Source organism: Staurois parvus, unplaced genomic scaffold, assembly GCF_062004578.1.
Source record: "Staurois parvus isolate SC_StPar_1 unplaced genomic scaffold, SC_StPar_1.0 ptg001627l, whole genome shotgun sequence".
NCBI classification, from domain to species: Eukaryota; Metazoa; Chordata; class Amphibia; order Anura; family Ranidae; genus Staurois; species Staurois parvus.
In genome coordinates, this window is record NW_028319423.1 from 124,862 (window position 1) to 137,034 (window position 12,173).

General features: G+C 45.2%; 1 protein-coding gene across 2 annotated transcripts in view; it reads right to left on the reverse strand.

The window, feature by feature from the left end:
* Positions 1-3,477: 3,477 nt before the first annotated feature.
* KCNK10 (potassium two pore domain channel subfamily K member 10) overlaps positions 3,478-12,173 on the reverse strand; it is a 187,520-nt gene continuing 178,824 nt past the window's right edge. For both annotated transcript variants that reach the window (XM_089663110.1, XM_089663109.1), the window contains exon 7: positions 3,478-5,546. In XM_089663110.1, coding sequence (XP_089519236.1) covers positions 4,932-5,546 — 615 coding nt within the window. In that variant the 3' untranslated portion in view covers positions 3,478-4,931. The remainder of the gene's footprint in view (positions 5,547-12,173) is intronic.

Genomic DNA, 12,173 nt, shown 5'->3' on the forward strand with positions numbered 1-12,173 from the left:
TAGAGTAGGGTCAGCAGTAGGGTTAGAGTAGGGTCAGCAGTAGGGTTAGAGTTATGGTCAGCAGTAGGGTTAGGGCTAGGGTTAGAGTTAGGGTCAGCAGTAGGGTTAGAGTAGGGTCAGCAGTAAGGTTAGAGTTAGGGTCAGCAGTAGGGTTAAAGTTAGGGTCAGCAGTAAGGTTAGAGTTAGGGTCAGCAGTAGGGTTAGAGTTAGGGTCATCAGTAGGGTTAGAATTAGGGTCAGCAGTAGGGTTAGAGTTAGGGTCAGCAGTAGGGTTAGAGTTAGGGTTAGTATTAGGGTTAGAGTTATGGTCAGCAGTAGGGTTAGGGCTAGGGTTAGTATTAGGGTTAGAGTTAGGGTCAGCAGTAAAGTTAGCGTTAGGCTCAGCAGTAGAGTTAGGGTCAGCAGTAGGGTTAGAGTTAGGGTCAGCAGTAGGGTTAGAATTAGGGTCAGCAGTAGGGTTAGAATTAGGGTCAGCAGTAGGGTTAGAGTTAGGGCTAGCAGTAGGGTTAGAGTTAGGGTCAGCAGTAGGGTTAGAATTAGGGTCAGCAGTAAGGTTAGAATTAGGGTCAGCAGTAAGGTTAGAGATAGGGCTAGCAGTAGGGTTAGAATTTGGGTCAGCAGTAGGGTTAGAGTTAGGGTCAGCAGTAGGGTTAGAATTTGGGTCAGCAGTAGGGTTAGAGTTAGGGTCAGCACTAAGGTTAGAATTAGAGCTAGCAGTAGGGTTAGAGTTAGGGTCAGCAGTAGGGTTAGAGTTAGGGTCAGCAGTAGGGTTAGAATTAGGGTCAGCAGTAGGGTTAGAGTTAAGGTTAGTACTAGGGTTAGAGTTAGGGTCAGCAGTAGGATTAGAGCTAGGGTCAGCAGTAAGGTTAGAGTTAGGGTTAGTATTAGGGTTAGAGTTAGGGTCAGCAGTAAAGTTAGCGTTAGGCTCAGCAGTAGAGTTAGAGTTAGGGCTAGCAGTAAGATTAGAGCTAGGGTCAGCAGTAGGGTTAGAGCTAGGGTTAGTAGTAGAGTTGGATTTAGGGTTAGTAGTAGGGTTAAAATTAGGGATAGCAGTAAGGTTAGAGTTAGCAGAAGAGTTAGCGCTAGGGTTAGTAGTAGAGTTAGGGTCAGCAGTAAGGTTAAAGTTAGGATTAGTAGTAGGGTTACAATTAGGGCTAGCAGTAAGGTTAAAATTAGGGTTAGCAGTAGGGTTAGAGTTAGGGTTAGTTGTAGAAGTTGATTTAGAGTCAGAAGTAGTGTAAAACGTAGAGATAGCAGCAGGGTTAGAGTTGGGATTAGCTGTAAGGGTAGATTTAGGGTTAGCAGTAAGGTTAAAGTTAGGGTCGGTAGTAGAGTTGGATTTAGGGTCAGTAGTAGGGTTAGAGATAGAGCTAGCAGTAGGGTTCGAGTTAGGATTAGCAGTAAGGTTAGAGTTAGGATTAGCAGTAAGGTTAGAGTTAGGGTTAGCAGTAGGGTTAGATTCAGGGTTAGCAGTAAGGTTAGAGTTAGGGTCAGTAGTAGAGTTGGATTTAGGGTCAGTAGTAAGGTTAGAGTTAGGGTCAGTAGTAGAGTTGGATTTAGGGTCAGTAGTAGAGTTGGATTTAGGTTCAGTAGTAGGGTTAGAATTAGGGCTAGCAGCAGGGTTAGAGTTGGGATTAGCAGTAAGGTTAGATTTAGGGTTAGCAGTAGAGTTAGAGTTAGGGATAGCATTAGGGTTAGGCAGGGTATACACGGGAAGGTTTTTTTTGTTAAACCAACAGGATAAACTAAAAAAAATGACAGATTCCTGCATCCACACAAGGGTCTGTGTTTTGACAGAGGGGATTCCCTCCCTCATCGGCAGAATGCACAAATCAGCGTTGTGGTCGTTGACTGCAAGCGTTGAATGTTGGTTTTCCAGCACGACTGTTCGATAGAAGCCCGTCATGAGACTGCTTCGGTTAAACAGATAGCGGTGTATATCAAATACCAAAATTAATTTGGTTCCTGCTGAACTTGACCAATTTTTGGTCCGTATATACCAGCCTTTAGAGTTAGGTTTAGCTGCAGGGTTAGCTTTAGGGTCAGAGATGGGATCTGCATTCAAATTATGATTAACATTATCATTAGGGTTAGAGTTGGGTTATCATTAGGGTTAGAGTTGGGTTATCATTATGGTTAGATTTGGGTTATCATTATGGTTAGAGTTGGGTTATCATTATGGTTAGAATTGGGTTATCATTGGGGTTAGAGTTGGGTTATCATTATGGTTAGAGTTGGCTTAGGATTAGGGTTAGAGTTGGGTTATCATTAGGGTTAGAGTTGGGTTATCATTATGGTTAGAGTTGGATTATCATTATGGTTAGAGTTGGGTTATCATTGGGGTTAGAGTTGGGTTATCATTATGGTTAGAGTTGGGTTATCATTATGGTTAGAATTGGGTTATCATTGGGGTTAGAGTTGGGTTATCATTATGGTTAGAGTTGGTTTAGGATTAGGGTTAAAGTTGGGTTATCATTAGGGTTAGAGTTGGGTTATCATTATGGTTAGATTTGGGTTATCATTATGGTTAGATTTGGGTTATCATTATGGTTAGAGTTGGGTTATCATTATGGTTAGAGTTGGGTTAGCATTATGGTTAGAGTTGGGTTAGCATTATGGTTAGAGTTGGGTTAGCATTAGGGTTAGAGTTGGGTTAGCATTATGGTTAGAGTTGGGTTAGCATTATGGTTAGAGTTGGGTTATCATTGGGGTTAGATTTGGGTTATCATTATGGTTAGAGTGGGTTAGCATTAGGGTTAGATTTGGGTTATCATTATGGTTAGAGTGGGTTAGCATTATGGTTAGAGTGGGTTAGCATTAGGGTTAGAGTCAGGGTTAACATTGGGGTTAGAGATGGGTTAGCATTAGAATTAAAGTTTGGATTGGCAAAATCATTGGAATTAGGGTTAACATCAGAGTTGGATCTAGGGCTAACATCATGGTTAGAGTTAAGGTTACCATTAGGGTTCGAGTTAGTATTAGCATTAGGATTACAGCTAGAGTTGGTATTAGAAAGTTAGCATTAAAAAAAAAAAAGTAAATTTTTTTATTTCAAATTTTACCGAAGCAAAATCTGTAATGTTGCTGCAAAATCAACTTCACCAAGATCCATCCACGCATCCCTACTTTGCATCTTCCATTTTCAGAAGGACGTCATCAGCAGTCCTCTCTCAATACAGGTTTCCCATTTAACATCTTTCATGGCCATCTTACTGTAGCCTTTGTTGTTCCTCTTTTTCACTGTCATTACCTAGATCCTTCCCATGGTCTCACAATACTCTTTTCAATATTTTGAACAAATCAATTTACCGATATTCAATACTGCCACCAGGAACCCGAGGAGCATTGTACATAAAGACTTCTAATTAAGAGAAAGCAGGAATCATTCAATGGCTAGTTGCCTAAGGAAAAGCTTGTTTAGCAATTCTGGAGAATTTAAAGAAGAGTTTCTCAGCCCAGGGCCATACTTCCCCACAGTTAAGAGAAACACTGACATATGTCTATTTATTATAAAAAAAAAAAAAAAAAAAAGGGTACGGAGACAGAAATGTGCAGATAGAAAACTCCATCCAGAGATTTCAAAGTTGCCCTAAAATTTTCTGAGTTGTAGAAAAATTGTCAAGAAACACTGTTTAAAAAAAAACAAACAAAAAAGCAAAAGCAAATGGTCTATCAAGCAATGCAAGAAATAAATCAAAACTTGAAAATACTTTGAAAAAAGTTACAAAATAAAATGGCACAAAGCGGTGAGCACTTGAATCTTTCCCTCCTCCACACCCCCTCTCCTTCCTTTGACCTTGGTGCACTTTCAACTTCGAGAGTGTTTTTTTGGGTGATTAAGTACGGTGCCCGTCCAATCATTTTGTAGAAGGGACACAAAGCCCTGAGAATCATACATAAATGTCTCCATCGTCTCTATGCTGCGGGTCTATTCCAGCCCTATCAGGCACAGGGCGACCTTGAACCACATGCAAGCCGCTCCTCTGCTCCCATCTAATACAGCACTGAGAGCTGAAATTCCTTTCGAAAATATAAAGTGTCTGTAAGGTATATATAAAAAAAAAGAACCACGGTCAACGCTTGTTTTCTGTTAAAACTGACATCTTTCCATTTCACCGGGGCGTTGAAACGCCGCGGTTTACGGCTAAATCGTAACGCTGTCACAGTTTCTGGTATTTTCATTGGTAATGATAACTGCCACAGTGCTCATTTTCTGTTAAAAAGCTGATGGCGAATTTATTCTGGATGTGTGCTGATGTTATTATGGCCAGGACAGAACCGGCCCAATCTGGAGGTTAGAAAGATGATATATATTGTCTGTGCGTGTTCCTTATTCTACCCATGTGCCGCAAACAAAATGCATATATGTGTTATTTTCTATTAGCCCAGAAGACCGCACATACTGTTTTTGAATTACAGCGTGAATCTCGTCAGCATTTAAATATTTCCTTTAATATTCCGATCACACTGCTATCTTCTGAAGTTTACGTAGGACGTGATCATTCCAGGTGTCGATCCCTTGTTTTTGTTTTTTGTAGGTTTTTATTTAGTTATTTATTTTTTGGCAGTCAGTTATGGCACAGTATATTTCCACCGATGCAGTTTACAGAGCTCCAAGTAATTGAAAAAATCCGCATAAGGCACATGTCTCAAGAACTCCTTTAATGTAACCGATTGTTGTCGGATTTTTTTTGTGAACAAAAGTTTTTACATCGGGGGCGATGGGTTAACCCCTTCCGTGCTGGAGGAGCAGGCAAGGGGATGGGCTGCTGACCCCCTCCAGCACAGAAGGGGTCTAAGGTTACTGCTTGGTCAACTTGCCGACCAACTTTGGGCTCCAGAATGGTGAAGAGAAGTTCATAGTCACTCCCAAATTGCAGCCCACAGCTTTGTCGTGCCATGACAGAGCAATCACCCTTAAATGTGCCCCGTTAGTTGCGTTCTTCAAGTAATGCTTTGTTCTCATGCTCCTCGTCTTTGGTTTCACAAGGTACTGAGCCATTCTCGATGATTGAGTGCTGAATGAAGTCGGAGAGGGTCGCCGTGTCCGAGGTGGATAGCCGATCTGGGTCGTCCTCCTTTTTCTCTTCGTCTACAGAATACTTCCGGAAGTTCTCGTAAATTTTCCGTACATCCTCTGGGAGGTTTTTCTTCAGGTCTTTGTTTTTCCTCTTGGTCAGCTTGGAAGAGTTGGAGCCAAACTTGTTGATGATGTTATCTTCTGAGACACCTTGACCGTGTAAGGCGTTGAACTGCTCTGCCCCCTTGAGCCGTAGGTTGTTAGGCTTGTTGTTAATGCTCTCTTGGGATGAGGCCTTGAAACGTCCATTTTCTAATTCTGCAAAGACTGAGCGCTTCTCTGGAGAAAGCATGTCGAGAGAGTGAGCTCTCTGGTCTAGCCCGAGTCTCCGGCGCTCCATGCTTCTTATGGTGGCCGCTCTCTGGAGCTTGTCATGAATCTCTACGCTCAGCCGTCTACGGGTCTCCCTGAATTCTGCAGTCACGTTGGCTTTCCACTCTGCAGCATGAGCCTTAATTTCTCCAACCTAAACAAGAAGAAGAAACATGAACTTATAATTACATGGCAACATTATATTGTATTGCAACTATTCTGTACACTTGTTATGCATTCATTGAGCAAATCCATTTCAATAAAGAGACAAACATTAGCTTCAGCCCAAATAATCAGAAGCCAAGCCTATGTCATGGCAATACAGCTTTAGCTTTGTTTTCTGTTCTCTATCTGGGGATCCTGGAAGGCAGGGGCTCCTTATACCAGCTACGGGTTGCTAGGGGTTCCTTTTGAGCAATAACAGTTTCTTTCTCTCAGATATGTAACCACTGATACCAATGATTATTCTTAACTATCTGTATGCGTGTATTCTTTCCTCTGATCACCAATGTAAGGTACATTCTATCCTCTGATCACCAATGTAAGGAACATTCTTTCCTCTGATCACCAATGTAAGGAGCATTCTTCCCACTGACTACCAAGATAAGAAGCATTCTTCCCACTGACCTCCAATGCAAGGAGCATTTTTCCCACTGACCACCAATGTAAGGAGCATTCTTCCCACTAACCACCAATGTAAGGAGCATTCTTCCCACTGACCCCCAATATAAGGAGCATTCTTCCCACTGACCACCAATGTAAGGCACATTCTTCCCACTGACCCCCAATGTAAGGAACATTCTTCCCACTGACCACCAATGTAAGGAACATTCTTCCCACTGACCCCCAATGTAAGGAGCATTCTTCTCACTGATCACCAATGTAAGGAACATTCTTCCCACTGACCCCCAATGTAAGGTGCATTCTTCTCACTGACCCCCAATGTAAGGAGTATTCTTCCCACTGACCCCCAATGTAAGGCGCATTCTTCCCACTGACCACGAATGTAAGAAACATTCTTCCCACTGACCACTAAGGTAAGAAGCATTTTTCCCACTGACCACCAATGTAAGGGACATTCTTCCCACTGACCCCCAATGTAAGGAACATTCTTCCCACTGACCCCCAATGTAAGGAGCATTCTTCCCACTGACCCCCAATGTAAGGGACATTCTTCCCACTGACCCCCAATGTAAGGGACATTCTTCCCACTGACCCCCAATGTAAGGGGCATTATTCATACTGACCCCCAATGTAAGGAGCAGTCTTCTCACTGACCCCCAATGTAAGGTGCAATCTTCTCACTGACCCCCAATGTAAGGTGCAATCTTCTCACTGACCCCCAATGTAAGGCGCATTCTTCTCACTGACCCCCAATGTAAGGAGCATTCTTCCCACTGATCATAAGATAAGAAGTATTCTTACCACTGATCACCAATGTAAGGGGCATTCTTCCCACTGACCCCCAATGTAAGGAACATTCTTACCACTGACCCCCAATGTAAGGGGCATTCTTCCCACTGACCCCCAATGTAAGGAGCATTCTTCCCACTGACCACCAATGTAAGGAACATTCTTCCCACTGACCCCCAATGTAAGGGGCATTCTTCCCACTGACCACCAATGTAAGGAGCATTCTTCCTACTGACCCCCAATGTAAGGAGCATTTTTCCCAATGACCCCCAATGTAAGGAACATTCTTCCCACTGATCGCCAATGTAAGGAGCAGTCTTCTCACTGACCCCCAATGTAAGAAGCATTCTTCCCACTGACCCCCAAAGTAAGGCGCATTCTTCTCACTGACCCCCAATGTAAGGAACATTCTTCCCACTGACCCCCAATGTAAGGAGCATTCTTCCCACTGACCTCCAATGTAAGGGACATTCTTCCCACTGACCACCAATGTAAGGGACATTCTTCCCACTGACCCCCAATATAAGGAACATTCTTCCCAATGACCCCCAATATAAGGAACATTCTTCCCAATGACCCCCAATATAAGGAGCATTCTTCCCACTGACCCCCAATGTAAGGAGCATTCTTCCCACTGACCACCAATGTAAGGAGCATTCTTCCCACTGACCCCCAATGTAAGGAACATTCTTCCCACTGATCATAAGATAAGAAGCATTCTTCCCACTGACTACCAATATATGGGGCATTCTTCCCACTGACCACTAAGGTACAGAGCATTTTTCCCATTGACCACCAATGTAAGGGACATTCTTCCCAATGACCCCCAATATAAGGAACATTCTTCCCAATGACCCCCAATATAAGGAACATTCTTCCCAATGACCCCCAATGTAAGGAGCATTCTTCCCACTGGCCACCAATGTAAGGAGCATTCTTCCCACTGACCCCCAATGTAAGGAACATTCTTCCCACTGACCCCCAATATAAGGAACATTCTTCCCAATGACCACCAGTACAAACCTGTTGTGCAATTAGATTGCAATGTGTGTGGCCGCCTTTATCACGTCTGTTGAGTAATAAGAGAGCAATGAGGTACAATAAACAGATTAGCAGTCTGAACGCTGCCAAGCTCTGCAGTATTTCCCAGCTCCTCCGATTCCCCGTGTCATATTGTACACGCTGCGCTGGAGGGACGTGCCCGTGCTTATTAATCAGGAGATAAGCGCTGCGTGCATCGAGCGGAGGGCCCTCTCCCCAGTCAATCCCGCTCTCCTGCTCCCTCATACAAATAATACGTGGTCCACAGAATCAATAAAAGGATCCTCGCCGTGTATAATAAGGGCTTTATAACTAAGAGACAGAGCAGATACCAAGTGCCAGAAAATCAATGGCGGAGAGACAGAGAGCGCCAGCTTTCCTCGTTTACACATTGGAAAACCGAGGAGGACAGAAGACGGGATTCGAGAATTTTTCTTACTGTATTTAAAGCTGAAGTTGAATCTGCTACTATTTTGCTTTCCCTGGTTCCTCCCCCCTATCAACATGGTAATTAAAATGCTAAATAAAAGTTTTTTTATTCTCATTACAAACCTAATTATAGATCCAGTGATGTCATCACTGGGTCTCTGTTCTCTTCTCGGCAATGCAGGGAAGATCATGGCTGATGGGAGAATCCAGCAGGGTGCTGTGCATAGCTTCCTGAAAACATCACAGCCCCGTCTCAGTGCTCTTCTCAAGAGTCCTGATGCAAGCTGTGGGATGGCTCTTGGGAGGAGTTATGCAAATATCAAAATGCCTTGATGGGTGGGCGTCCGACTGGAAGAGTGGGCATTGCTAGGCAGTTTGTACATTACTGCAGACCACCCTAGGTAAAACCCACATGTGATACTGAGCCTCCACGATTGAAAGAACTAAAATCCAATAAATGAAAGGCACGGGCCAGGCACAGCAAGGGAGGAAAGCGCTAGATGATGCTGGACGTCCTTCAGCCAGGAAATGAGGCGGAGCTCTATCTGACTTGCTGCAGCTTCTAATGCACATTGTGAGAAGCTCACAGTGTGCAGTGAGATCAGAGTAAGCCATTTCAGTCCAGGAGAGGAGCTGCTACAACTGTTCAAGACTGAAGGGAAGGTTGAAGGTCAGCTTCAAGGAATTTATCTTCCACCTGAGTGGCCAGATCCACTTATTCCCCTCCCCCCTTCCACGAATTCAAGGTGCCACTCCTCTTCAAGGGCTTATGCACATGACCGCCTAGGGCCACACAAAGAAATGCTCAGAGCCACAGGTGCTGCGTCCAGCCACCCCATAGACATCAACAGGGCAGTGGATAAGGGGGTACCACCAGTCCTCCTGTATGGGGCCCAGGCAGCTGGGTGAATCGGATGTGGGCAGGGAGGGTGATCAGCACAGCGGGGTGTGGGTGGGGTGGGGGGCAATTCCTGGAACTGATCCCCTGTATGGCTCTCTCTGCAGCTGAAAGCTGGCTTCTTCTCCTCTGTGGGCTGTGGATAAGGGGGTACCGCCAGTCCTCCTGTACGAGGCCCAGGCCAGCAGGGGGGCCCAGGCAACTGGTTGAATCAGATGTGGGCAGAGAGGGTGGCTTCTTCTCCTCTTCTTCCCACTGGCATTCAGCTGCTGCAGAGGGCCATACAGGGGATCGGTTTCAGTGATTGCCCCTCCCCCCAGTGCACCCATCACCCTCCCTGTGCACCATACATTTCCCCCTGCTGCCCACGTCCCCCACCCCCGCAGTGCTGCCGGCTTCTTCTTCTTCCCACCGGCAGCTACAGGTATACAATAGGATCCTTTAGGATGGAAAGTGGGGGAAGGGTTTGGTAAATATGTCACATTTACCATCCCCTTCCTTTCCTGAATGAACACAATCAATGAGTGATCGGTACCAATCACTCACTGTGTTTATTCATAATTGAAGCATAGCAAACTGTTTTCTTAGATGGAGGGGGACCCTGTCAGGTTGGCTATATGGGGCAACATGGTTTCTAACAGCAGCCCTGGATGTGAATGGCTGTACATGGCTGTATATGTGAATACATAAAAACATAAAATACCAAAAATAGACAGTCTGCGTTCTGAGGTTTATGCCTCTATGCATACTCAGGTTTACCAAGTACCACCATATAGCAGCATACAGCCATGTGCAGCCATCTATGTCTATGGGTTGGCTGTACACAACACCTGTGCTCCTGGGCCCCAGGTTGGCTATGTGCATGAGCCTCAAAATGGTACATAATCAATCCTGCGGTGAGAAAAAGAGATAGTATACTCACCCAATCCCGACATCTGCAGTGCAGGGGGTGACATCGCCCTTCTGCCGGAGAGATCCTGCAGAATATAGAGTAGCCCAAATCTCACAAGAAGATGCTGCCGCACAGGGCAGGATTGTCTTTTCATGAGATGCAGGCTACTCAATATCTGGCCAGAGGCAGGATGACATTACCCCCACCTAGGAGATAGTCAGGGAAAGGTCATCAGTCCGCTGCAGGTGAGAGGAAACATTACCTCAGTCTCAGTTAGGTTGCAGAAGAGAAAACAGATTTACAGTTCTCTCAGGACTGGTAAGTCCTCATTTGTGACCCGGAATTAGGAGGCTTGGAGAGCCTTTGGAAGGAAAAAAGCTTTCAATCCTCAAAACAGCACTTTGGTCCTGAAAGGGTTAACCCCCACCTGCAGACATTTTTGGAGTACTCAGGGGTTCTCCCCCATCCAGGGTGAGGGATTTCGGGATGGTCTGGTTGCAGAAGAGAAAACCAATTTACATTTCTCTCAGTATTGGTAAGTCCTTAATTGAGATCTGGAATTTGGAGGCTCGGAGAGACTTCGCAAGGGAAAAAAGCCTCCAATCCTTAGAACAGGGACTTTGGTCCTGAAAGGGTTAACCCCCACCTGCAGACATTTTGCTCCTGCAGACATTTGGTCCTGAAAGGGTTAACCCCCACCTTCAGGATGGAAAGTGGGGGAAGGGTTTGGTAAATATGTCACATTTACCAGCCCCTGGTGAGGGGTTCCAGGATGGGCTGGTTGCAGAGGAGAAAACCGATTTACAGTTCTCTCAGTATTGGTAAGTCCTCATTTGGGACTCGGAATTCAGAGGATTGGAGAGCCTTTAAAAAGGAAAAAAGCTTTCAATCCTCAAAACAGCACTTTGGTCCTGAAAGATTTAACCCCCACCTGCAGACATTTTTGGAGTACTCAGGGGTTCTCACCCATCCAGGGTGAGGGGTTTCAGGATGGCCTGGTTGCAGAGGAGAAAAACGATTTACAGTTCTCTCAGTATTTGTAAGTCCTTAGTTGGGACCTGGAATTTGGAGGCTCGGAGAGACTTCGCAAGGGAAAAAGCCTCCAATCCTCAGAACAGCACTTTGGTCCTCAAAGAGTTAACCCCAACCTGCAGACATTTTTGGAGTACTCGGGTTCTCACCCATCCAGGGTGAGGGGTTCTGGGATGGTCTGGTTGCAGAGGAGAAGTCTTTAATTGGGACCTAGAATTTGGAGGCTTGAAGAGACTTTGCAAGGGAAAAAAGCCTCCAATCCTTAGAACGGGGACTTTGGTCCTGAAAGGGTTAACCCACCTGCAGAAGCCTGATAGGGAAGAGGAAACCATCAGCAGGTGTCTGAGTTGGAGTGTGAAAGAGTAACAGTAGCTGGAGGACTGTAGGCTGTTTATCTGGCGAGACCCTTCCGGACTCTTATGACCTTTCTGGAAATCCAGGACTTTAAAGACCCCGATGAGGGACACGTTTTACAGGCGGTGAGCAGAGGCTTTATTTTTGTGTACCAGAGATTGAATGAACTTTATTTTTTCTTGCTGATGATATATTTTTCTGTTTGCCTGTTTTGAAATTAAAAAGGACTGTTTGCTGTCTACCAGTGCTACCCAGCTCTCCCTTGTTACCATACACCGGTGATTAGGTGCACCGTTCTTGTACTTTCAACAGGACTTGGGAGTCGCCATAAAGTGCTTAGGTTCAAAATCCAAAAAATATGTTCTGATTAGAGTGCAAATATAGATAAAATATATAATAAATATAATGATACTTAGCTCCCCGGCAGAGGTAGACTGATGTGACAAGGGGTGGACTGACCATTCGGGCTCTCGGGCACTGCCCGAGGGCCCAGGCTCAGTAGGGGGCCCCATGAGATGCCCCTAGTACCTTTCATAGGCTTCTTTGGATGTGGTTTGAGTGTGTGTGAGGACACAGGGGCCCCATGATCCCCTATTGCCCGTTGGCCCCCATGAGTTGTCAGTCAGCCCCTGGATGTGACTGCCTCAGTGTGCTTTGTACAGCACTGCGGAATATGTCAGAGCTATATATAATAATACTAGTCTGTGACTATGGTGGGTTCT